General features: G+C 41.4%; 1 protein-coding gene across 4 annotated transcripts in view; it reads right to left on the reverse strand.

Moving 5' to 3' along the window:
• HTR2C (5-hydroxytryptamine receptor 2C) overlaps positions 1-27,759 on the reverse strand; it is a 217,144-nt gene that overhangs the window by 27,211 nt on the left and 162,174 nt on the right. For all 4 annotated transcript variants that reach the window (XM_058032784.1, XM_058032781.1, XM_058032782.1 and 1 more), the window contains one exon: positions 15,444-16,077. In XM_058032784.1, the coding sequence (XP_057888767.1) occupies positions 15,444-15,828 (385 nt within the window). In that variant the 5' untranslated portion in view covers positions 15,829-16,077. The remainder of the gene's footprint in view (positions 1-15,443; positions 16,078-27,759) is intronic.

The raw sequence follows: 27,759 nt of genomic DNA on the forward strand, positions 1-27,759 counted from the left end.
CCATGATTCTAAAATTCTAATTGTTGTCTAAAATTTCACAAACACAAATGAATAATATTAGTGCTATAGAACAATTAGCTTTTCCCAAAGTACAAGAGGCACCTATCCCAATACGGACCAGAAAATCATGGAAAAATCATTATGGAAAGTAGATAAAGTATGGTGTAAAAGTTATATTTCAAGGACTTCACCCTGAAAGTTGTTTTTCCTGTATTCATGCTTGTCAACATCAACTTACTGTGTTCTATCAATCAATTAATCTTGTTCTGCTGCTGTGCATCCTGGATGGACACTGACAGTTGGATTTGAAAGAGAAAGTGACTCACTGCTCTTGGCTTCTCCTGAGTTAAAATGTAAATCTCCCTTTCTGTTAATTTCAAATTGACTGATCAGAAGAAACCAACAAAAGTCCAACTGGCAAATTCAAAATTTTACCCAACAAATCCAACAATTAGATAGTGGAGAGAGAAGTAATTCCCATTCAGAACAAGTGCAAAGGCAGAAGGGCAGAGCTCTGCTGCCTCCCAGCCCCAGCCATCAGTATTCACAGGTGTCAGATATTGTATTTGCTGGGAATGTCCTTAAAGGCAGTAATGATGCATCTGACTCCATGTTCTCAGAAGGCTAATTTATGACTTTATAATACTATATTATATTAAATAATACTATAGTAACTATACTAAAGAATACAGAAAGGATACTTACAGAATGATAAAAAGATAATAATGAAAACTCATTACTCTCTCCAGAGGCCAAACACAGCTTGGTCCTGTTTGGCCAAAGAGTCCAAACAACTCCCACCAGAATCCAATGAAACAATCACCTGTAGGTAAACAATCTCCAAACACATTCCAATGGAGCAAAACACAGGAGAAGCAAATGAGATAAGAATTGTTTTACTTTTCTCTGAGGCTTCTGGGATTCCCAGGAGAAAAATCCTGGGTGAAGGATTTTTTTCAGAGAATGTGAATGCCACAGTCAGACAAATTTACAGGCTCCTGCATCCCAAACAGGTCCAGTGAAAGCCTGTCATGCAATTTCATATCTCAGCAACACCAAGACCTTTCCATGCAGCTGCTGCCTCTGATTGAGGATGGAAATAGATGTTTACAAAAACAAGCAAAACACCCCAATCTTACCAAAAATAAACACGTTGCAAAACAAATTATACATCAGAAGATGGAGAGGTGTTGGTCTGAATAACAACTGGTCTGTCCTGATAACTCCAGCACTGCTGGAGAACTGAGGCTCCCACCAATGTGTCAACAGGAATGGAAATCAAGCCACCCAAAAAAACAACCATGAGTCAACAGCACCTTATCAGCCACCCTGCCTTGCCCATCAAATCCCACACCTAAGAGCTGATAGAGGAACACTTCATGTTTGTATATTACTGATTGAACTTTCTAGTCCTGAACCTTTTTCATCAAGGAAACAAGACAGCATCTTGGGTGAGAGATTCACTCAGTGAACCCACGGCTCTCCCTGTGCTTATCAGACTGCCTGCAGGAAGAGTAAACTTTTCCTACAAGAAAACTTGTTACGAGCAGAAAACACAGAGTGGAAAAGTGGAATATATCTTTGAAATTAATGCAGGAAACCCAAATTTTGACATAGCACGTATTTTTAATCACAGCCTAGGCTCCATGACAGGTTCATGCACAAATTCCCCTCATGCCATTAGCATCTTTAATGAGAATTTTGGCAGAATAGCCAGTAAGGATGCATTTGGTTCCTCTTGTAAATTGTACATTCAGGAAAATATTGGATTTTGTCAATGAGGCACTGTGCAAAATAGTGCAAGGCTGAACAACTGTCATGTGGCCCTCTTCCATCTATGTAATTTTCATTTCATTGCCATGCAAGCAGATGAATTACAAAGAGCCTGTTTCCCAGCATGTGCTGATAAAACACAAAGTAGGAACTTACTGCTACTTTTACTGTTATGTGTCAGGGAAGTGAAATAACTTATGAGGGTATTTTAATGAATAATAGACAACTCTAGAACCAGAATTTCAAGGAATATGTTATGTCAATTGGATAGAGACAGTAAAATCATAATTTGCTGAGTAGAATTTAACGATATCAATTCAACTGACAGATGAGAAAGGAAGTAGAATGAAAAAGCTAAGTTAATTCTGAGTAATTACCCCAATCCTGGAAACATGAATAATTTAAACTAATGTTTTACTCTGGAATATTTGTCTTACAACATATTCAGGGGAATGGTAGAGATTTAACCTCACTTCTCTGTATATCTTTGCCTGTTGTGTAAAGCAGCTGTCTATAGCTGTACTGGCCTGCCTAATGGCAGTGATTTTCCCCATGTTTTTGAGCACAAAGGCTGAGCTGGCCCATCACATCCATCTCTTCTAAAAATGCAGCAAACTATTGATCAGGTCTTGGCATTTCACCAGCATTCAGGCTAAGCCCTTAAGGCAAGAAATTATGATATTATTGTATTGATCACATAAAGTTACCATGCACTAAAAATAAATCTTACTTATTTTCACACAGTGCTTCCCATAATATAATACAGCAGAAGCACCAGATGTGTTAGGATGTACACAAATACACCAAACAGCAAAATGCAGATGAGACATCCATTTATATCCAACAACAAATGTCCTGAGTGGTGAAACAGCTTCAAGTTGTGCCATGGGAGGTTTAGGTTGGATGTTACAGAAGAATTCTTCACTGAAAGGGTGGTTGAGCATTGCAAAAGGCTGCCCAGGGAAGTGATGGAGCCACTGTCCTGCTCAGAGAGAGGAGGATGTGGTGCTCAGGGACAGGGTTTGCTGGTGCCCCAGGCTGTGGCAGGTTTATGGTTTGATTTGATGATCCCAGAGGTCTTTTCCTACCTGGATGATTCTGTGGACACAGAACAGACACTGAACAAGAAAGAGCTGTTCAAGGTGAAGCCCAGACAGAGAACACAAACACAGCTGACCAGCCTTGGGGTTCTGGGTTTTCCCTCAAGTTCCTGCTATCTGCAGGTGCAGCCAGGGAGATGAAGCCTTTGTTCATCTTTACAGCAGACAGCAATAGGACCATTCCTGGAAAGTGTGGCTGCTCCTTGACAAGTGTGGAGAAACACATCCTACTGACTATTTCCTCAGCCCAATTTCACTCTGCTGAGAGCAAGTTCTCAGCATGAGATAATATGTCCCAGATATTTGGTGCATGGAAGTGTTGCTAGATTTAGCTGCAGACACCTTCTAGGAAGGAAAACAAGGAGCTTGTGAGTAAGAGAGAGCAGAAGTAACAGCAAAAACTGGTGTGGGGTGTTCAGGATGGGCAGAGTGGCTGAAGTCAATGAGATGCACTTCCCTGTCACAGCTCACCCGTGATCACAGCTTTGTCTTAAAATCTGGGTCACAAATATGATGCTTCTAAGGGGGGAATATTTTATTTCTCACTTAACTAATATTAGGGTAAAGATTAGGAGGAGTTGCTGTTCTCCCAGTCAGGTGCAGGCAGCAGCTCCCTGGGCTGCTGGGACACCAGGAGTGAACATTTAACTGGGACCTTCTCCAGATGAGGAACAGACAGGCCAATCTGTGTGTACAGTGACACAGACTAAAATTAACTCAATCTTGGTAAAATGTTTGCAGTTCTAGTTAAATCCTTCCTCTTGATTTTAGATTTTTAAGGATGGGGATGAAACACACCCAAGGAGGACTCTGGGTCTGTCTCACATGGCTCCTGTAGCTGGAGCTGTTCATCCTCTCAGATGAGCTAAATCTGTCTGGGTGAAACACATTACCTGTCTTCATTTTATTTGGTATCTCCATGATCTGCCTGGTGCCTTTATGAAGCACCAAATTTACTTCTGGAACCGTTTATCATCAAAGAGTCTTTCTTTTTATACATGACAATTCCGGTTTTCTCATTATCTTGTATCAATTTCTGGGTTGCTACAAAGCATGGGAGTTTATATTTCTTTTCAACTAAACTCATAAAAGTTAATTACAATGAGGCAATGCACTTACAAAACTACTCCTGGATCTAACAGGCCATTGTAATAAAAAGTAAATAAAGATTCATGCATTTTAAAGCACATTTAGCTTCACTGATCTAGAAGCAAATTGGGCATGAGAAGATTGCACTGACAGCATTAAAACTGCTGCTGTATTTAAATTGATATCAGTAAAACAGAGATCTATAAAACAGAAATGTAACTATACACACTGCAGATTTTGGGGACTTTACACTCCTGTGAGTTATAAAACCTGTTGTATCTTCCAAAAATTTTGAGCAAAAGGAGGAAATAAACACTACAATTGGATCTAAAACTTTATTTGCATTAAATAAAAACATTTAAATGAGTGCAATTCAAAATTATTCTAATGAGTCATTCTTGCACATAAAAGATTTATTTTGGTTGGGCAATTCTCAATTTCACCAAGCAAACAAGACAGACCCATCCAATTTGATGTCTAACATATGAAAAATAGCTCCCTGATTGGATGCAGCACATGAGCTGCGGGTAAACTAGAAAAAGATATGGCCTTATGTTCAACAACTGAAATAATCTGAAGTATTTTAACATTTCCCTTCACCTCTTAGGAACAGGCAGGGCAAGAGTGGACTCTGCCAGTTTCTTCTCCACATTTTTAGAGGCAGCATCCAAGGAAACACCCTGAGATGCCTGGGCGATGGTTTTGCCTCTTAGGAAGTACCAAGGTGAATGAAGGCTCTGTTTTTTCACACTGCAGTGTTAGGATTTTCTACTTAAAAACTGCTTCTTGCAAGAAAGGTAAGGGGGGTTTGATTTCATAATAAGTTGCCCAGAGATTTGTCCTGGCTTCCTGTTGCTACCCACTAAAACACACATTTTTAATCTCAGCTTCCCAAAAGAAGACAGCTGGAAGGAAAGAGGCTCTGGAAAATGGAAGATATAACTGCAGCAGCTCAGTGACTTAATGATGCTTGCTAGCAAACAAGGACACAAGAAGTCAGAAAGTTCTTTTCAATCCTGCATTCCTGTGGGACCAGGAAACTCCCCTTCTGGTCTTTGTGTTTGCTTTTCCTTATTTGAATTATGCAACTCAGCACAATATTTTTCTAAGGTGAGTTTGCTTCCTTTATCTTGTAAATATTTTTGGCTTCTAATCAAAACCAATGAAATTAACAAAAACCCCTCAACAGTCCCAGCCAACCCAGAAGAGAGGAGTTCACTCCTTTCACAGCAGGAAAAGCAAAACCCAAGTGTCTCAGGGAGAGCCAGCCTCACCAAGCCAACATAAAGAAACGCTTCATGCCAAACCACATTAAACAAATGGATGCCCACAAAAACACACTTCAGAATCAGGCCCTGCACAGACCAGGAGCACATTTCAGCACTGAGCTGAGTGTTCCACACTGTGCAGCTCTGGGTGACCTCAGCTGGACAAGTGCCAGCTCATTTCTCTCACCTGTATGTTCCACACAGCACTCCCACAGGAGAGCGCCTTGTGCTCTGGATGGTGGTGCTGAACCCAAGGAACAGCAGTACCATGAAAGGAGCTGCACTGCAGTGCCAGAAGAGATTTCCTTAGGCTCAGAGGAGAGCAGCAAAACATCTCAGACCCTTCAGGCTGAGGGATGCTGCTGCAGTCATGCCAAGAGCTGCAGCCATGGCCAGGCAGGAGGAGAGTAAAGAGGTTGGAGAAGAGAGAAAATTGCCCTGGCAGAAGTCCTAGGCTCTCTGCATGTCCTGTCAATGTTCCCACTGGCTTTAACACAGTCAGAATCTCCCCTCATGGATGTTTTAGGAGACCATTCCCCAGGTCCCGTATGCTTACAGTTATTTACCTGCAGCCTGCCACTGAGCAAAACAGAGGAGCAATCCATCTAGAAAATAAAATCTAAGGTTCTCTGTAGCATTCCTGGTTTTCAATTTTCCATATTTAAGGGGGGAAAAAAGAAAGCACTGTGTCCTTTTAAATCTCAGAAACCAGGTCTCACGCTCCCACGCAGGTCAGAATAACTGCTTTTGTCCAGGCCTTTCTGCAAGAACCTCTGTCTGTGAGAGAACCTGCCAGACTCATGGGGCAAACACTGAGTCCCTGCAGAATCCCTTGGCAAGCTGTGAAAATCTGGGCTTCAGATTTTCCTGGGAAAGGCCAGGCTGAGCCCCCAGTGCTACCACATGCCAAGGCTGTGGCTCACACACTCCTGACCTGCCCAGGGCCAGGCTGGGATGCTGGCACAGCCCCTCATTCCCTGATGTAGAATGTAATGGAGTGTTGCCTTATAGTGCAAGAGTTCTATTGTCATTACACTGCAAGGTTCCATATTGCTGGAGTTTCATACCTCCTTGATGTTTCTTGTAGGCAGCTCCTCTGGGCACCGACTCTTCCTCATCCTCACAGCAGCCAGCTGACTCCAGTTCCCACCAATCCACTCTTTTATAACATTCTTCTTATTGGCTGCAGCTGTGCCTGTTAACATCAGGCCTGCTCCTAATCCTTAATAATTGGCTCACCTGCAACTCTTTAGGGAGTAAGATTACTTTCTATACTACCTTTATTTACTCATGTTCTATCCCCCTGCAATGGAGGGCATACCCAGGGCCTTTGGGATCTCTGCCCCTCTCTAGAGGGGATATTTATCCAAATCCAACACAATCTGACTCAAAGGGTGTGCAACCTGTACATTTTATTGCAGCCATACAATCTTCTCCATGACAATCTTTTCCAAGCTTCTCACACAAAGGAAGCTACCAGAAACAGAGGCTGCTGGAAGTGTTTGTGCTCTGCTCATCTGTGCTGGGCTGAGCAGCCTGAGCTCCATGGGCAGCAGCCTCGTCCCTGGCAGATCACAGGCTAAAAGTCCCATTAACCCACAGCAGGCAAAGGAGCTGGCTACTTAACAGCAAGAGGTTTGGCGGAGCAAAAAAAGCATGTTTACAAATGTGGAATATTTATTGTTCTCTGGTGTTTTCTCCTAATGCTGGTGGATTGACAAGATCCTCTTGTCAACAGGAACAAACACAGAGGGGACAGTAAAGAAAATCTCTGCCTGTTCCAAGAAGCCAGCCAGAGTCAGAGCTGGATGATTTACAGGTGGCACAGGGTAAAGAAATAACAAGAAAGAGGCAGGTGGTAAAAAAATTAAATAGCAACGGCTCTGCCTTCTTACCTGACAGCAGAATTTGGTCTTCAGAGTCCTATAAACTAATCCTCCAAAATGTGGATAATGGCTGAGCTCAAATGAGTCACAAGGACCTGGCACAGAACTGCCAGGCCCTACCCACAGCAGTGAGCAAGGTGCCATTGAAACTCTCTGTGAAACTGGCATTGATTTATTCCAAAAATTATCTTTGCACCACAAACCCTCTGCTGCATCAACCAGAGCTCAGCAGCAGAGGAAGCAAGATCAGAGACCTAAGGCAAGGGGTCTGCTGCTTTCCTCCTGGAAACAAGAAAAGATTTGCCACGTACAAATGGCCTTGAGCAAAGGGCAAGAAGTTGTAGGGAGCAGCTCCTGTGTGAGATTGGGCACTATTGTAAATTTAGGTAACTTCGATGAGGGGGAGACTGATGAGGACAGCATCTTATCGGAAGGTTAATTTATTACTTTATGATACTATATTATATTAGAGAATACTATACTATACTAAAGAATGCAGAAGGGATACTTACAGAATGCTAAAAAGATAATGATGCAAACTCGTGACTCTCTCCAGAGTCCTGACACAGCTTGGCCCTGATTGGCCAAAGAGTGAAAACAACTCACACTGGAGTTCAATCAAACAATCTCCAAACACATTCCACATGAGCCCAACACAGGAGAAGCAAATGAGATAAGAATTGTTTTCCTTTTCTCCGAGGCCTCTCTGCCTTTCAGCTTCCCAGGAAAAAACCCCTGGGTGAAGTTCAGAGAATGTAAATGCCACAGGGCCCTGGGAGCTCAGGCAGAGCTGCTGGCAGCCCTGCCATGTGGGCACACTGAGTCCTTTCCTTGGAGAAAGGTGCTTGCTGACCACAGGAAGCAAATCCTGGTCCCCACAGGCTCCTCAGAGCTGCCCAGCTCATGGCTCACACCAACAAACTGCAGCTCCATGGCCCTGGAGTGGCTCCTGCCGCTTGGACATGCTGGGTAGAATTTGAGCTTCCCAGAAGTGTTACAGGGCTGGAAATTCATTTTCAGCATTAGAATAAATGTGAAAGTTACCAGATTTTTGCAAGAAGGGAGTTATATTAAAAATATATACTTTCAAGACAGAAATTCTAGTTTATGGCTTAAATTATAATCTGATACACCCCGGTGATTATGGTGCTACTGGCTAAAGCTTTGATTTTTTGGAACACCATAAAGCTGGCAGAATGGGGACTTGGGCTCCACATGCTGCAAAGTATTTCACCAGCAATGAGAATAACCCATCCCTCTTCCATCTTCCCAGGAGAAGGGCTGCAGACAGGGATACACTTCCACAGCCTCAACCAGAATTAGACAAAAGCACTCTCAACACCTTTATTTGCCATGACAAGCTCCTCAGGATGCCTCCAGAGCAGCAGCCAGAGAGATCCCCTAATTTCCCACTTTTTCACAAGACACCCATGGCAAAACAGAGCCCAGGCTCCCAGGAGCTGCAGGGGAGAGAGGCTGCCCTGGGGAGAGCAGTGGCTTCCAGAGTATCCAAGGAAGAGTATCAGCATCCATTTCCAGAAGGAAGGAGCAGAGCAGAACACCTTGAGGAACGTGACCTTCCTGCCCAGAGCTGGGCAGGGCAGGACAAAACAAGGCTTTGCTGAGAGGCCAGGAGGGACATGTGCATTTATATTATATTATATTATATTATATTATATTATATTATATTATATTATATTATATTATATTATATTATATTATATTATATTATATTATATTATATTATATTATATTGTATTATATTATATTATATTGTATTATATTATGTTATATTTTAGTTATTAACCCCATGTCATTCACACTGCCTCAGCTAACACACATCAGTGCAGGCAAGATTCCAAAATATTCCACCTGTCTGCAGCTGGCTTTACCCAGGAGTTGTAGCCCCAAACACTTGCTCTGACTTTGGTCCGTGCACACAGCAGAGAGCCTGGGCCAGGGTTTGGGGTGGGGGAAACACTCAAACCATGCTGCCAGACAAAGCTGGGGCATTGCTGACACCAGGGGCTGCCTGCTGTCCCTCCTGCTGGGGCACAGGGGTCTGAGGATGCAGCTCAGGTGGCACCTGGGGCACTGCCTGCTCCTCTCAGATGTGCTCACATCCTGCTCACCATAACACTGCACATTTACCACAGCACAGAGGGCTGCTAAGGGAAGGACAGATTGTCCTGAGGGAGAGAAAAGAGCATCCATACCATCCATACAGAAGACTTATGCCAGGTCTCCATGGAATTTTTAGGAGGAATTTGCAATTCAAGCTGAGGTTTCACTAAAATCTGAATTTTTATGGGGCTGGTTCTTATTACATTAAAAGTGACAAGCTTTCTAAATCTGTCTGTACAGGTGCAGCATAAGGAGAAAAAACTGCTCAGCTACCAATAAGTACATGACCATCTGCCCAAAGAAGTGATGGCAGGTCAAGTGCTGAACACTGCTATAATTTAATCTACCAGCAGACAGACAGATCTAACACCTGCAGGTGTTAGAAATGAAGAAAAACTGCTTTCCACAAGATCCACTCTGTAGCTCTTCTTACAACATCCAAATGTAGAGACACTGTTCAAAAGACAAATACAAATCCATCTAATACTTTAACATAAGTAAAACAAACCTCCAAATGGACAACAGTCGGTTTGCAGACAGCAGAGACTTCCCTGACTTGCTTTCCTGAATTTATACAATTTATTTATGGACTGCTCCATTGCTTGCAAGTCTTGTAACCAAAATCCACTCCCAAGAGGAGGAATTCAGCAGAAAGCAAGCCAAGATATAAGCCTGACCAGGGAATTTTCCCCTGTGCCCTTCCCAGAGCAGAACCTCCCTATCAGGGCTGTCTCACCCAGCACAGCTGCAGCTCCCCATGGAGGAGGTGGAGATGACCGTTCTCCAGTTCTATGGGCTCCTCACTTTTGCATCTTTCTCAACCTGGTGAGGACCAAAGCTTCAACAGGGATTAGAAAGGTGTGTATGAGGAAGCCACTTCAGTTAAACCAACATTCCCAGACAAGAGGAACAATCAGCATGAGTGTTTTTTACATTTTACTTCATTGAAAATAAACACAAATAAATATAAATAAAATAAAAACTGCTTTAAGCACCATGTCTGCATCATGGGGTACCTGTGCCCCCATAAACAGCTTAACTGCACCCATGGTTTTACACCATTTCTGCCTCCTCTTCATTCCTGGTCAGCCTTCAACACACCATCAGGGCTAACAAGCTGGTTTTGGGGTCTTTAGCATAACTACTATAAAACTGTAACATGCCTATAAAAGAATGTCTAGCAGATTTTTCTATGAAACTAATTGAGATAAAAGGAAAAAAATGGAAAGGAGTAGAAAACATTCATGTTAATTTGCTAATATCATATAAAGTATTTATCTCAATGGAGAATGCTGCACTAGAGCCATACACAGCCTGGCTGTCAAAAAAGTCCTGGGGATGGGGTTGCTCCATGGATAAGTGAAATTTTATCAGTTGGACAAAAAAAAATATATGTATATCATGTCCAAATGACTGCATCCACCTCATATTGGTGTCATTCTGCAAATATCAAATTTTGCTTCTCATCTTTCATAACAGAAGCAAATAAAAATCTTGAGGAGATTTTCAGACAAGACATCACTAAAACACACACATCAAAATAATGAGAAAGAATAACAAAAGGCTACAACAAGTTAAATTGCTCTGACAATTTTTGAAAGCAATTCTGCTTTAATAAGACTAGAGAGAAGATGACTTTCAAGTACCATAGAGCACTGTGGTCTTTCCTTCAAAGGGCTTTGCACTCCTCAGATAATGACACTTTCCTCACTCATCTGGCTTCCAGTCTTTATTGTCCAACATTAAAAGTATAACAAAACAAAAAAAATTTAAGTAAACTAGATAAAGAGCCAGACATAAAGTATAGATAATCTCAGATAAAATAAAAAATTACATTAAGAGGAAATTTATGTGTGTGGAGAAAATCCAGCTCTGAATATGACAATTAAAAGCTCTGAGTCAAATGTTTTTGAAGAGGGTGATGCAAATATAGGTTTAATAGATTTAATCACTGCTGAGAAAGGGTGTGGAGCAGCATTCCCTCCTCCTGACAGGTACCATCACCCTCTCAGTGCTGAGCTCTTGTGCTGATTTCAGCCCTTCAGCCTTTGACTCTCACTTGACCTGAAACCATCAGTTTTCCCCCAGTGCAAGCCAAAGCTGTGCAGGTTCCTAATGCTGTTTCCAGCAGGGAATCATCATAGGGTGCCACATTTTCAGAGGCTCTGAAAAACCCTGCAAGTTAACATTTAGTTGCCTCAAGGTGTTTTACAACCAGGGACCCACATTCAATGAGGTACAGAGAGTATCCATTTAGTATTCCCCCCTCCTCTCACTCTAAGCACAATTTAAACCTTGGGTAGCAGAAAAGAAAGTGTTCTATGGATTCAGGGCACATCATACAGAGATTTTTTTCCCAACAGCAACACAGACACACCACAACTTAATCCCATTTGTCACATCAGGTAAACAGGCAGTTGTTCATGTGGAGAAAATTCAGTAGCAGGACACTCAATATCTCAGCTAAAGTTTGCTATGAATCTAATAATCTGGAAAGAGGGTAAATAATGATGTAGTAGGATTTTCAGATTTCAATTATTTAGGTTAGCTGAGGGACAAGAAAGCTTAGGCACTTGGAAAGAGAATAAATGCTGCTGGGTGAGCACAGAGTGCAGCAGCCTAAGGATCCTACTGATAGCAAAAGATAAACTCACCCTTCCTGTTGGATATAAATTTCAATGCACACACCCCAGGTCCAAAGTGTCACTGGAGAGAAAAAAAAATAATCTCCTCTCTGAATTTATGACACAGATAGTGCAAGCAGTGTAGGGGTTTCCATTCACTCACACCCGAGCAGAAGAATAAAATGTAGTGGTTACTTAGCACAAATAGAAACATTACACATTTAAAACTAACAGGAATAAATAATAAATTCTGAAAGTAATGCAACTGTCAGCTGGAACTTGGTGTAGTCAAGACGCATTTAAGCCCATGACTTGATCTGGTCTTTAAAATGCCTGATCATTTCCAGATACCTGAGTGTCACATCAAAGAGCTGAGCTGCCCTGCTCCCCCTCTGCAGGGAAGCCAGCCCCAAAGTGTGCCCCAGTGCTCAGCACATCTCCGCCACACGCCACAGTGATGGCAATTATCAACAATAACAACCCTGTGGGTGTAAATCTGCTCTGGCAGCTGGGGCTGGTGGATTCTGCATCCAAGCGCAGCCCCTGGCAGCTGCCCCAGCCCCGGGCACCACGAGGGGAGGGAGAACAGAGCGGAGCAGAGCCTGCCCTGGGAGGGCAGAGGGGCTGCTGGCCACTCCTCAGCCACACTCTGGCAACTTCTGCAGGAACCCAGAAAGCTCAACATCCTCTGCAAGTCAGATCAGCCGAGGGGATTCCCTTGCATTCCTGCACCAGCCCTCTCTTTCCTGCTCTCAAACCCATGACACCATATAAACCCACTGCTGCCTGTCCCTAAGGGCTCGGGGGTGAGGAGACAACCTCCACCTGCTCTCTGAAACTCCATCGTGTGTGAGATACCTGATGCCTATCAATATTTTTATAAAAATACCAGTATTTTTAATTAATCAGGCATTTCTTCACTGAGATGAAACACTGTGTACATTTCTCATTTCCTCTCCCCAATACATGCTTATTAATTAGCAGACTAATTTGCTTACTTCTTTAGGAACTGCATGCCAGGGAAAATGCTCTCAGCTGTCAAATGCAACCCATCGATTACTGTAAGACACTTAAGACTAATTGATAAATATATCCAAGCCCTGATTAATTGCTGCAAAATCCATCATGCTGCATCCTGCTGTCCTTCCCTTTATAATAAGACTCTTGAATTAATTTGAAACTTGATTTTCCCTTCTTTTAATTAAGAAAACCACCAAAAACCCGAAGTATTTGTGGAGGGTGTCTATTCAATTTTCTGGTTATGCTTGAAGTGAAATCTACTTCATTTACCTTATTAGCCAAAAGTAAGGAAATAGCCTACTCTGAAATTAGTTACTCTGTCAACTAGAATTTATCTTTGGGGCTGAGAGAGCTGATGTGGAAACTTGAAAGCAATTTCTTCACTCTTCTGTTTGTTATATGTATTTTTTAAGGTTTCTTTCTGATTACATAAATTAAAAGTGACTTCTACAAAATCTGGAAGAGATGTGCTGCATGCACTTCTCAGTACAGCATATGGCAGCCTTTGAAACAGCCCAGTGTACAATTATGTAGATTGTTTGGAATGAAGAAGGTAAAAGTTACAGAGTAAAAGTGACTGAACGTTCACAGTGATGTTTCCAAGCAGTGACACTCTCCCTGCTCAGTCCATGGCCATGCACCCCTGTTATTCTCACAAGAATTTTGCTGATGTAAGAACATTTTTCCCCTCCTTACTTCCACAATTTGGAGCTTAAATAGTATTTAAAAAATTATTTCACTGGGGTCCTACTGAGATCAATCTACAAGTTCCTCCTGAGGCTCATTTTCCCCCAAATTGAACTTTTCCTCCTCCTCCTCCCCTCACAAAGCCTGGAGGCAACAAGCTTTGGTCCAGCACCCAGCACTGCCCCAGCAGCCTCCTCATTCCTCAAAGCATTTCCACAAATCTTCCATGAAATTACGATTTTTGCCAAAAAATCTATGTAGTACTGTTTGTCTGTGGAGAAATGTTTGGGCTATCACAGGCAGTGCTGGTTCTCTGGCAAAAGAGGAGGATAATTACAATGCCTCTTGAAATCAGTGATATTTCCTTGCTGCTAAAAGGGTGGCATGCTTTACACCTTTAAACTACCTTAAGTAATCATTTTCTAGGCAGAACAGAAAATCCATTTCTATTAGTTTCCAAAGACCTTGAAAGTATGGATGTAGGAAGACCAGTTCCATAAATTCACCTTTTTAGAGTCACTGGCTAACACAGAATTTATGCAAGTGCAGGTCTGTCACATAATTCAGTATTTATATTCTCCCTTTCAAGCTCCAGGGAGCTGGAGTAAAATGCTAAAAATAAAATACACGTTATAATACACACAAGATTTAGAGATGGAACTATTCTGACAGTTCAAAATAAAAGATCTTTGTGCATAAGGTCTCCATAGCTAGGCCTGTACTTAAATCACATATTGATTTAACTCACTGTAGACAAGCTATATAAGCTTTGGAATGATGTATGCTTGATCAATGTGTTTTAGAGATTAATCTCTGCCAGATGTACTCATTTAGGCAAGTGAAGAAGTCAGATAAATATCCCTACATTTTACTTTATAGGACAGTAAACCAATTACTAATCAAATTTGTAAGTAAACAGTATTATTTGTTTCCAAGAAATATCAATATTAAAATACCTTTCTAAAAAAATCCAAAAACAAGACTTCAAAAATTTAAAGTTTTATCTACGAAATTCACAGATTATAAAATTGATACAAGAGTATACAAACATGATGATCAGAGATACAGAGGAGAACAAAATGCTCCTTTGAAATAGCCAGGGACGGAGACTCCTAGCACAAAGGGATCTGGAGTCTCAGCCAGATGAAAGATGTGTTTGATATTTTACTTCTTTGAAGTGCTAACAGTGGTTCCACACCTGAGTGCAGGAGTGATGCCCCACTCCATTGCAAGCACACTGACCCTGACATGGGGAGAAATAAATGTTTACAGCTCTACAGGCAGGCTTTAGAGCAGAGCATTCTCCCAGATTAGAGACAGGGAAACTGAGGCACAGAGCGGCACAATGACCCCCTGAAAGGCATAAGGCAAGCTGAGCTACAAATGCCAGGAGTGGAGGCTTTATCTGAATGCCAAATCTACTCATGCAAACCTCCTTTCTGATCCATGATTTTACTCAAATCCCGTTGATCCCAGCAGTGACAGCTCAAGGACAGATCCTGACCCAGCTTAGAGCTGGGTAGCTCATGAACGATAAATTAAAATTTCATTACTTTTACAATAAATAAAAGTTAATTACTTTTCTGTGAGCTTTTGTGTCCTAGCTCGGTTTTGGGACAGCCCAACCCAAGGTGAAAAGCTGCCTCTCTGTCTCAGACTCTCGCGTGGCCCCAGCAGTAAGAACTCCTCAGTGTGACATTATTCACAGGTCACTCCTGACACTGAACACCAGAGAATGAACCTCAGCACAGAGCCACGACCAAGGACACACTGACACCCCCCAGGCCACCAGCACAGGGACAATCAGGCTGCTGCAGCCTCGGGGGACTCCCTGCAAAAGCAAAAATTCAAACAAGGAGGGAAGGCACTTACCGTACAGCACTGCAATGAGCGACACGGGCATGACCAGGATACCCACCAGCATGTCTGCCACTGCCAGAGACATCAGGAAGAAGTTTGTGGCATTCTGCAACTTCTTCTCCAAGGACACAGCCATAATTACCAATATGTTCCCCCCAATGGTCAGCAGGATGACAACCAAGATCAGGAGGGCCGGCCAATTCTTCTCCCTGACGGACATCCGAGAGACTTCGCCCTTCTCAGAGGTGTTGAGAGGATCAGATGTAGGCAAACTCTGGTTCAGAGTCAAATTGCTGCTCAAGGACCAAGCCATCAGACCACCATGCAAACTGAAATCCAGTGTAACAGACACTGTTGTTAAGCTGAGCAATATTCCAGTGCTACTTAAAGTGCTCATTGTCTGGGGCTGGTTGCTCTGTCTCTTAACCGTGCCTCAGAGACGATCCCTTTTCCAAACTCCAGGTCCAAGGCAGATCACAAAACCTGAGCCAGAAAATCATTTGATCTTCCATAGTGAAGCAGAGCTTACAGAAGTTAGCGTGGAGCTCCTCTGCTTTCCTTGGGTGTGGTAGAGGATGACCATTGACCACCAGCCTCAAGGGAAAGGAGACTTTGCAATCTCCAGCTGGTTTCCAAGTTCACCATTCTGAAAAGTAAAGGAAAAGGATAATCTTCACTGAAACCACAGTAAACACAACACTTTCTTTATTCTCCATGCAACTGACATCCTTATTCTTCCCCTTCCTGCTGGCTAGGACGTTCTCCAGACTGCCAGCAATTTATCTGAAGGGTACAGACTATGCCTACAATCATGGGGGAGAGAGGCAGGGAATCACATCAGTGTGCTCTGGCTGGTTAAAAGCTGATTATCACTAATTAAATGTTTTGTGAAACCTGCAAAAGCAAGTCTGAAGAGCAAAATATGTTTCAATTGATATCCACTTCACAGATACTCTGCTGCTGTGTAAAATAGCAATTGCACAAAATTCCAGCCAATCCAGATAGCGCAGCCAAGCACGGGGTAATGCATCACCTTAAATGGAAGGGTTTGGATATATTTTACATATTCTGAGGTGTTGTAAAAACCCTCAGATATTAATGATCAAGTCTCCTATAATAACAAATACTGTTATATAGTATACTGTATATAACAGTATACTGTTATATAGTTCAATTTCTATTGGGAAATGAATGGTGGATAAGATGCAATTTTACTAGGCAATGTTATATTTTATTATATATATAAATTATCAATGTTATAGATATATAACATATCTATATGTTATATAGCAGTATATGTTAAATACTGCTATATAACATATACAGTTATATAGTTCAATTTCTATTGGGAAATGAATGGTGGATAAGATGCAATTTTATTATTAGGCAACATTGTATGATCCTTCTGGAGCAAACAGACAACAAAGAGTTAACAGAAAAGAAAGGACAAACTTTCATAAAAGCTGAGCACTTATTTCTGCTTTTCATCTATTTTTGTGCCACTGTTTCCTGCTGATCATGAGCTCACAGCCAGGCCAGCCAGCCTAACCCCAGCATTCTGCAGCTCAGGACCACTGTCCCAGCAGCCCCATCCCACACCCAGTGGGGTCAGATTTCCTCACAGCATCTCATTCGATTTGTGCTGCCTCAAAAAGGAGCTGACAGTGAGGGCAAGGCTGATCACCACGCCTGTAACACAGGCCAGAGAACATCATGCTGCTGCTTCTGAGCTCCTTCTGCCTCATGCATTGGGCTAATTGGGTAAATTAAGTGTACTCCTGACTTGAGGCACGTGCTGCAGCCACTGAAGCTGAGGGCATGCGTTTCCAGTCTGGTGAAATGAACTCGGTAATCCTGCCTGCCAGTCCTGTCCAGCTGAAGAGAAGCAGCAGCTTTGCTTTGCTCTGCTCTGGGGGAAGCTCCTGACACCACGAGCAGCACAGGGCTGGCAGCACAGGAGGAAAGCACCTGGCCAAGCAGGGGCATGGAAGTGGACCAGGACGAGAATAAAATCAACAGCAGGCAGCTTCATCTGAGCACATCTGTGACGGTGTTCACAGGGGTCCGAGGATGAGGGAAGAGACGAGGATCTGACTCCATGTTCAGAAGGCTTGATTTGCTATTTTATTATATATATTACATTAAAACTATACTAAAAGAATAGAGAAAAGGTTTCATCAGAAGGCTTGCTAAGAATAGAAAAGAATGATAACAAAAGCTTCTGTTTCAGACAGAGTCCAAGCCAGCTGACTGTGCTTGGCCATTAATTAGAAACAACCACATGAGCCAATCCCAGATGCACCTGTTGCAATCCACAGAAGCAGATAATCAATGTTTACATTTTGTTCCTGAGGCCTCTCAGCTTCTCAGGAGGAAAAATCCTAAGGAAAGGATTTTTCATAAAAGATGTCTGTGACACACATCCTCAACTTTTTGTGCAGCCCACAGGAAAAGAGCTGTTCTATCACTGTTAAATAAATAACAAAATAAAAGCCAAATTTTAGCTGTTGAATGCACTGTGGCATACATCTGACACAGCAATCCAGGTATCAAAAGCTAGATGTGATTAATGAAATTACTTTAGATTTCATTTATATAGGAAGTGCTCAGAATCCTATAATAAAATGTTTAACATTCATGAAGGTTTCAGAACTTTTTTAATGGGCTTTGTGCACAAAAATATTTCTTAAATGAGCAGTTCATACAATGAACCCAGATTTGCTTCTGTATTGTAGTTAATTACTCCCAGAGGGTCTCTAAACCTCATATTTAGGAAGGAGTTTTGCACAGCACAGAAAATAATTTTGCAGCTGCACATGCAGATGAATGAATAAGTGGTCACTGGACCATTTATTCTTTCCAACTTAGCTGGTCTCAAAAACAAACAAAAAAAAAGTCTCTAGAAAGTTTCTAAATAACTTCAGATTTTTTTTTTCCAAAACACAGCTTTTAATTCAAAGCTGTGAGGACAATTTTTCCAAATCACCTTTCCACATTAAGGAGACACTGGGCAGCCAAAGGATCACGGACAGGACATGACTTAACTCTAGATCATGAAAACAAACCAACAACCCCCAAGCAAAACCACACCACAAAGAACAACTCCAAGATAAGGCTTCTGAATTAGAAGTGCCTATTTTTGTCACTGTTCATGTCTGCATACTGAAATGGTGAGTAGAGTAATTCTCTCTTGCATTTTACATATTCAGTTTGAAAAATCATGTGGGAATTTGATTACAGGAATGCTCAAGCCTGGGCTCCACCTTCAGAATTAACTGTTCTACTGATTTGCTAATACTCTTGTTATTACTTTACACAGATCCTGGCTTGAAGTCATGAGTTTTCCTTCTCACTGCATCCCTCAGCCTCCTCAAGGTAAAACTTTGTGACTAATTCCTTCAGCTACAGCTTCTAAGCACACCACTGTACCAGAAAAATAATTCACAATTTATTCATGGATTCTGCATTTATTTAAGAACCATCTCCATAATTTTAAATTGAAACATGGGCCTATCACAGATTTTTTTTCCAATAGCTAACATCAAACTACACATACTGAATTTTGTGGTCAATCGTCAATTCCAGTTCAATCTACTACTGACACTCCTTAGAATTATAATTTAAACATTCAGCAAAGCCAAATTCTTTTCCATGCGACTCTTGCTTTTTGATAAAGTAAAACAATTATTTCTTTTGGCACATTCTTTCCTTTCACTCTTTAAGTCCAGTTCAAAATAAACTGAAGGTAAAATATACTGAAGGAAAAATAAAATTACTGAAATAAACTGAAGGAAAAACACTTTTGTCTATCAAGAAATGATTAATTATTTAAATAATAAATAATAAATAATAAATAATATGAATTATTTAAAGCAGAGGTTGATAAGCTGGAGATTTTGGATATTCCAGAGGGTTAAGTTGGAGTGAAACAGAAGCTGCAATGGTTAATGAGCCTGTACTGGTGGGGCACTGTGTGGGCTCACATGCCTTTGGGATTATTTACCACTATTACACTTGCTAAAAGGAAAAGAACCAAACCTTTCTTGGAATAAACACAATTATTTTTCCCTTTGAATTAAATGCATTCATCTTTAGCTGTTTTACCCTTCAAAGCTCAGAGCACTTGTTCCTGGGGAGAGGCAGCTGCCTGCTGAGGCTGGAGCTGTTCCCCAGCCCCAGGCAGGATCCTGCCTTTCCTTGACCCTCTGCAGAGCTCCTGAGCCCTCCTGAGACACTGAGGGAACCTCTGGATGTTACCAACGTGCGCCTGAAATTGGGTGAGAAATCAAGGATTGTCAGCTTATCCCAAAAAAACCAACCTGAGTTTCAGGCAGGCTGAGGTAACATTAATTCATGGTGAGTCTTGCTGTAAAAAATACCCCAGAAGCACTTAATGATCAAAAGTGATGGCTTTCACCAATTCCCACCCCCAAAAAAAACCCCAAAACATCCAATGGCGTCACAAGTACAAAGGCCATATGCAAGAGAGATTTCTCCTCCCAAAATATTGGCAGTGTCCAGTTCTCCAAGTCACATTCACATCTCCCCAATTACCAGATGAAAGCAAACAAGCTGATAAAGAACAAACATTTGTAAATAAAAAGTTTTTTCCTTCAGCCTTGACTTTGATGGTAGACCTACATCAGGGAAGAAAATAAATCTGAAGTCAACTAAACTGAACTGTAAGCACTGCAATTTTTGACAGGAAAACAGTTGCAGATAGTTCACAACTATCTGAGCCAGATAGTCAGATGACATAAATTTTTATAGCTCCATGAAGCCCTTTTCAGAATGGCAAATAATTTAAAATTATATAATAGAATACACAATTTATGTTCAGGAAGGCAGATTTAAGGCTTCATTCTTCACTCTAAACCCTGCATTTCTTGCTATTTGCATCTTTATTATTTTTTTTTAATCCATTGCCAATTTAATTTTCCCTTTTTTTGGAACAGAAGGTTGCTTTAAAATACAGATTTTCATGGCAAACTTGCAAAGAGCTACTTTCCTTTTAGTGATTCAATAAAGTCATATTTTTATATTAAGAGAATTCTATATTTTGGGCAGTTGGAACTCATCTTTCTCCTTTTTGTAGCAGCACTAGGAAACATTTCTATTTCTGTGCAGTTCTCAGTGTGTGAGAATGCTGCAAGTCCAGTGGAGATGACCAGGGTGATGTGGGAGGAAGCACAATAAATACTGGGTTTGGTTCAGCCCAGAGAAAAAGCTCTGAACAGGGATGGATTTGCTGCCTACATCTACCTGCTGGTACTTCCAGAGGAAACAGGAGAATTCCAAAAAGGAGAATTCCAAACAGGAGAATTCCAAAAGCTGGGCAGCAAAACAAGAAGCAATTTTGCCAGTGATAGATGTAATAAAATTGTGTATGAAGTAGGAAAAAAAAGAGATAAATCTCAGTGCAGGTGGTCAGACAGAGACTGTGGGATGTCCATCCTTGCAGAAGCTCAGAACACAGCTGGGATCTAACCCCAAACCCCATCTCACCTGGAAGTCAGCTCTTCCTTGAGCACCTTGAGGACTAGAGACCTTCAAAAAGTCCCTTTCAGGTTGAATTATCCTATAATCGGATCAGAATTGTCTTTCTAAGTAAAGCTGTCCCAGCATGGGGATGTTTTTGAGCTCCTACCCTTGGATGCACCCCCTATGTTTGTCAGATCAGACCAGCACATCCTCTCCCCTTTCCCCAAGGCCAGAAATAAAAATGTGTTGCCAGGTGGGCAAACAGAGCTGTGGAACAAAGGGAAAACCAATCCACAAAGGGAAAGGGAAAACCAATGCAGTGTGCCTGGTTTGGGATCCAGGGCCCCAGAGCTGCCCCAGGGCCAGCTCCTCACATTCCCCACCTGTGTCTGAGGGTCCCACAGCTCAACATCCTCTGAAATGTGGCAGTTTTGGAAAGCCCAAATTCATTCTAGGCACATGGCAGTGTCAGGAAATCTCCTTTCTGTTGGAAGCAATGCCTCCAGTGCCAGCACAAGGGCAGCATTTTCACAGTCCCTGCAGGGGGAAGGAAAAGTCAAACCCCACTGATTATTCTGTAGATACCCACTGCAAATTAACTGAAGTTGTAACCCAGAGAAGTGGTTATGCCTAATTTGACTATTTTCCTGAGCTACTCTTGAACTTGGGAATATATTATTAGCTCTTTGTTTAGAGATTTTCTTTCCAAGGAAGAATTTGATACGTCTTCTTCTGTTTTGCAAGAAATTCTGGAATTTTTCCCAATAGGAATTGGAGATAAATCAGCGTAAAAGCCATTTAATAAAACCTTAGGGAAACCTCCCCAAATACAGCTTTCTACCAATCTTTTTTAATTCTGACTCAGAGAATAACTATTTAATTACTTGCAAATTAAAAAAAAAAAAAAAAGAGTATTTAGTTTTTTCACAGCAAGGGGAAAATGGATTTTCTCAGATATGAGATTAAGCACTGATATTTTGTAGGGTCATAATAATGAATCACTACCATTCTGTCCAAAAGCAAATAGCATCAATTTCCCTCTCTGTATCTTCCCTCATACTGAGTCAGAAAGGCATTAATTTCTTTTCCAGACATTTCAAGGCAATACAAACACACAGAGAGATCTTAATCCACCTTCTGGCTGTAAGACCAGCATCCTTTTTTATTTTCCCTTTGTGGCAGAGCACCTGGGAACCTCACAAGAAGATGTAGATACTCTGCCACTCCCTGCAATGATAAACTTTCTCTCTTGGCTCAGGCATGCAGAAACACCACAACAGAATAAATCTGAATCTCATCACACACTGCTCTAACTTCTTGGAATGATTATACCCTAGTTGTTCATATTTTCTATGGCTAGATATAATTCCAACCTGCCTCTCTGTTTTTTTGTTTCTTTTTTTTTTTTTTCTTAAATCCACATGTCCCCAGTGGCTGAAATCCGAAGCACATATTAACTCTCTGCAGTTAGTGCATTTATCATGGCAGTCCTGACCCTGCTTTCCTGTTGCTTCAATAAATCACTTCATTCATGAATCTGGATCATGCAAAGTCCTATTGAATGCAATCAAACCCCACATTCCTGCACTATTTGTACAGCTGTGCTCCTGGAAGTTCTTACTGAGCTTCACCAGCCCCATAGTCAGAATTGGCTATAACCTGAATTTGAGCCCTGCCTTGAATTCCTGAGACCCAGCTGGAACACAAGGGACATTTATCTTCTGCCAAACTTTTACACCCTTAATGCAACAGCAGTGTGGGTATTTGCTCCATGGAGCTGTGAGAGCCCCCAGGATTCCCAAGGCGGCTCCTGTGGTTGTAAGGACCTGGCTCCTGCCTCCACTGCAGTGACTTTCCCTCTGTCCCTTTTAATTCAGCTGCACAATGTGGCAAACATCACATGTGACATTGCTGGGAAAATCCTGTGTGACAGCTTTTTTACACTCAGCTTTTCACGCTTCTTGTAGCAAACTACTTACTCTTTCTAAACTTTTTTCTTACTCTTTCTAAACTTTCTCTCTCTCTAGAAAACCAATTTTTCTTCTTCTCTCAAATGTTTTGCATGGCAGCTCTGTTTACATCATTAAAGTCTGGAAGTGAGCACTTATCCAAAATGAAACATAATAAACCAAAGCAACAAAAACACTTGCTTAGGTTTGTTTAGCTAACTTTTTTTTTGCACATTTTAAAGCCAGGCTTACTTAAAAACCAGAAGACTCCACAATTTTCAGCAGTTGCTGATGTACAGTGCTCTATCCCATGTGTGCTTGAACAACTTCATAGCTCTAAGTGCAACCACAACAAAACACATGTAAATACGTACATGCCTCTAAATAAAAAATACTCATCGAGTGATTTACACTCAATTCATGTTTTAGGGGAAATATCACACCCAGTATCACTGGGATTCTGTAATGACTGTGCATGGTTTGCAGCAGCGCCAGAGAGCAGCAGCAGCGTGGCCAGGAGCAGGTGAGCACAGAGCAGCTCTGAGTCACAGCCTGGCACACACTGAGCACACCCACCCTGCCTGGGGACTGCTGCTGACTCACTCTTTACTTACCAAATCACATTTCTTAATCAAGCAAGAAATCCCTTGATGCTTCTCTCTGAGCTTTCTCTTCATTCGAGCTTTCCGTGCCCTCTGAAATCACAGCTCAGGACCCCTCATTTTCTTCCAGTGAAGACACAATTTTCTGATGCTGTGACATGGTGCTCACCCTGCACCTCATCCCACATGAAATCCAGGGGAGAATCTCCCCTCTGAGCCCTGGTACATCTCCAGCACAGGGCTGCTCATGTGGGGGTCCCACAGCTGAAACAGCTTCTCCCCCAAATCTGTTTTCCCAGTGTGTAGTCATGATATTTCATGAAAAATCTAAATCTCTTCTTTAGGATTTTTTCTCTTGAGAAGTTGAGAGGCCTCAGGAACAAAATGTAAACAATGATTATCTGCTGCTGTGGAATGCAACAGGTGCATCTGTGATTGGTCTTATGTGGTTGTGTCTGATTAATGGCCAGTCAGCTGGCTTGGACTATCTGTCCAAAACACCACCCTTTGTTATCATTCTGTCTTTTTCTATTCTTAGCCAACCTTCTGATGAAATCCTTTCTTCTATTCTTTTAGTATAGTTTTAATATAATATATATCATAAAATAATAAATCAGCCTTCTGAAACACGGAGTCAGATCCTCATCTCTTCCCTCATCCTCAGGCCCCTGTGAACACGGTCACAGCACTGAGCACCTCACCCTGCAGAACTCTCCAATTCAAGCCTCAGGAGTGATTTTTTCATAGAGGTCTCCTCTATTAAAAAATGGTGGTGCATTCTTAACATAGGTTACAGAGTGCCTCTCCTGTTGTCATTGCTGTCCAAATGTCTTTAAAAAGAATAAATTGCAGCATCAAATAAGCCCGGGAAGAGGAAAACAAAGCGCAAAGCGTAATAAAAAGTGTGCCTAATGAACTGACAAATGGCTCAGGGCTTTTACTGTAATAGCTTAATTAAATATGTGTTTTCACATACCTGTGCAGTGTCAGAGAAAGGATTATTGAAACATTCATAAGTTAATTGACTTATCTTTATCTCATGCATAGCAACAGTTGATACAATAATTACATAGAAAATGCAGCTACTCATAGGGGGTTTTCCCTTCTAATTTCCTTTTCTCTTTTTTTTTCTCTTGGGAAACTGACCCATAAAAACCCAAAACGGAGTGGCTGACAGGATAAATTCAAAAAGCCAACACTTTTCTGCTCTAAGTATATTATATATACAACTGAATATCCTGATAAATCTGTAGTAAGGGAAACTAATACAATAGATAGAAAATAAAACTCTTAAAAACTGGTCTTAAAAAAAAAAACAGGAAAAGGACAAAGAAGATAAGACTGAAACAATTACAGCAACTGGTCTTCATTTCAAGATAGAAAATTATCCACACACTTATAAATTCTTAGTTTGACCTTAACCAGGCAAAAATTCAGAACAGATTTAAAAGGAAAATTTGAGACACAAAAATGTGTGGAAAGTGCTGTGAAAAGCAACATGAGTTTCCCAGATGTACATTGTAAGTCTTGGCTTGGTGTCTTGGGATTTTGCTCATCTGTTCTGTTACACTCCATTCTTTAGGAAAATAAAATAAAAAAAAATAATAATAAAAAAGGCAGTGTCTGTAGCTCACACTTCATTAAACCATTTGATACGGTGTCACCAGGGAAGTTATTATGAAAACTCCAGAGAACAAGATGAACAGAGCAATTGTGAAGCTGCCACGGTATTGGCTGCAAAGGAGATGGAAATGGATTAGACTGGAAAAACAACCCTGGTCTGGAAGGAAGGTGTCTGTTGAGGTTGGTAAGGTTTGATCCTGGTAGTAAATTGGGATTGGTTTTTTTGTTTGTTTGTTTTTAATGTTGCCTAACTAAAACACTTACTTTGAGAACTAAATACATTGATAAAACCAAACCAAGTTTCAGCACTCACATCAGTAAAGGCTGGAATGTAACACAGGAAAATCAGAAGGACTTAGGGCTGAACAAATCAAATAATAGTGAAATATGATAACACAATGAATGTGATAACACAATGAATAACTAAAAGAATTTGGCTGTAAATTATGAGTTTATCAGTCAGAAGCAAAGATAATTAGTTCAGCATCTGAGCCATATGCAGGCACAAGTGGGACATGAAAGAGAAATACAATCCAAGCTATAGATACAGCAAGCAAGGGATTTCTGTATGCTCCATCACTCCAAAAGCGAACAAATACCTGCCTCCACCCTGTCACACATTGACTGTTTGATGCCATAAGAGGCCACTGCAATCCAGATGCCTTATTCCAGATAAATTCTGCATTGTGATGCTGCCCACAGACCAAGCTAGGGGACTCCTCTGAGCTCTTACACTATAGTAAATCACAAGTATTTTCAATTAAATGACAATGCCCAGGGGGCCAGACAGAGCTCAGCATAGTCACTCTTGATTTGCACTAGAAAACAGGCCAATTGTGTTGAAACATCCTCAATGTGATTAGAAGCAGACTCTTTATTTAGGGAAATAATTAAATTTTCAAAGCATTTGACAATTTTAATAGACATCATCTATGAATAAGTCAGGGTGTGTAATATGCCTGGAGCAGGAAGGAAAAGGCTCATTAGCTTTGAGAGAATAGACAGATGGGCAATGCTGGGGCAGGGCTGTGACAGCTCCCACATTATGTAAGCACAGGAGAGAGGAGCCTGTGTGCAGGAGGCATTTCCATGGGAGCAAATTGCACTGACACAAACTGGCATCTCTGACATCAATACATGACTCAGGGAAAATGAAGTGAAGGAGACAAAACGTAATTGAAAATACTTCATTTTCCAGCACGACATGAAAGGCAATGGAGGGCTGTAAAAGCTGGTGTAATTTGGATTAACCTGATTCTCCGTGTGAGCAAACACATGGAAGGATTTTGAACAATTCAGATTCTGTCCCAGCCAAGGTGTGCTGAAGCTGCAGCAGAGGGAGCAGTCCTGGGGTGCTGAAAAGCAGCAGGCAGGTGCTTGGCTGCATTTAACAAGATGGTTAGGAGCACTGAGAAGAACACTGAAATAGGAGAGATGCTGCAGACAAATTCAGTGTCGTCATGATATTTTCTGAAAAATCCCTTTGCCAGGACTTTTCTCCTGAGAAGCTGAGAAGCCTCAGAGGAAAAGAAAAACAATAGAAAAACAATAGAAAAACAATAGAAAAACAATAATTATCTGCTGCTGTGGAATGCAACAGGTGCATCTTTGGTTGGTCCATGTTGGTTGTTTCTAATTAATGGCAAATCACAGTAAGCTGGCCCAGACTCTCTGAGAGTCACGAGCTTTTGTTATCATTCCTTCCTATTCCTTTCAAGCCTTCTGATGAAATCCTTTCTTGTATTCTTTAGTGCAGTTTTAATATATCATTTTCTTTTAATATAATATAATATAATATAATATAATATAATATCATAAAATAATAAATCAGCCTTCTGACACATGGAGTCAAGATTCTCATCTCTTCCCTTGTCCTGGGACCCCTGTGAACACCACCACAATTCAGCAACAAAACAACAGAGAAAATATGGAGGTTTAAGGCTAACAAAGAAATGTAAAAGACAACCTCTAGTCTCAGTGACAGTCTAAGAAGGAAAACTTGCATTTAGAAATTCAAACAGGGCCCAAAGCGGCCACTTCCTTTTTAAAAGGAGTATTCTTCCTACATTTCCCTAAAATGTGGGTGAAATCTCTGAGATGCATTCCCAGACAGGCTGTGGGTGCTGCTGTGTGGGGTCACAGACCAAGGGAGCTGTCCCCATGTGAGCAATGTGCCAGGGACCAGGCTCTCCTTCAAAGGGAGGGCACCAAATGCACTTTTATTCAACCCCGGAGAGGAAAGACAATGAAACTATCATAGCAATTTATACATGAATCAGGTAGTGTCTGCGTTTTAATGGCTGAAACAAAGACAGCTGAACTCTAATGGTGTCGATTTTCTCTTGTAAGTGATTACTAAATTGCTTCCACTTTGTCAGCAACGTAATATCTCTGTGAACAGCTCAGAGTTAAGGAAGTGACAAACCACCAGTTGTCAAGTGGAGAAAAACACACATCCACATCCACTGAAAGTAGGCTTGAAAGAGAAACACTTCTGTTCCTCTGGAAACAGCAAGGCTTTCACACAAGGGAAATACTCCATCAGAAACAACAGGGCAGCTCCATCATTCCTGCCTTCTGACCTCCAACAAATTCACTATCACCACAAACCAAAATAATTTGGGTGCTGGCACCATTGATTGTAAGTGAATGAGAGTTTTGCTGTGCCCAGTG

The sequence above is a fragment of the Melospiza georgiana genome, chromosome 12 (genome assembly GCF_028018845.1).
Source record: "Melospiza georgiana isolate bMelGeo1 chromosome 12, bMelGeo1.pri, whole genome shotgun sequence".
Classification (NCBI taxonomy): domain Eukaryota; kingdom Metazoa; phylum Chordata; class Aves; order Passeriformes; family Passerellidae; genus Melospiza; species Melospiza georgiana.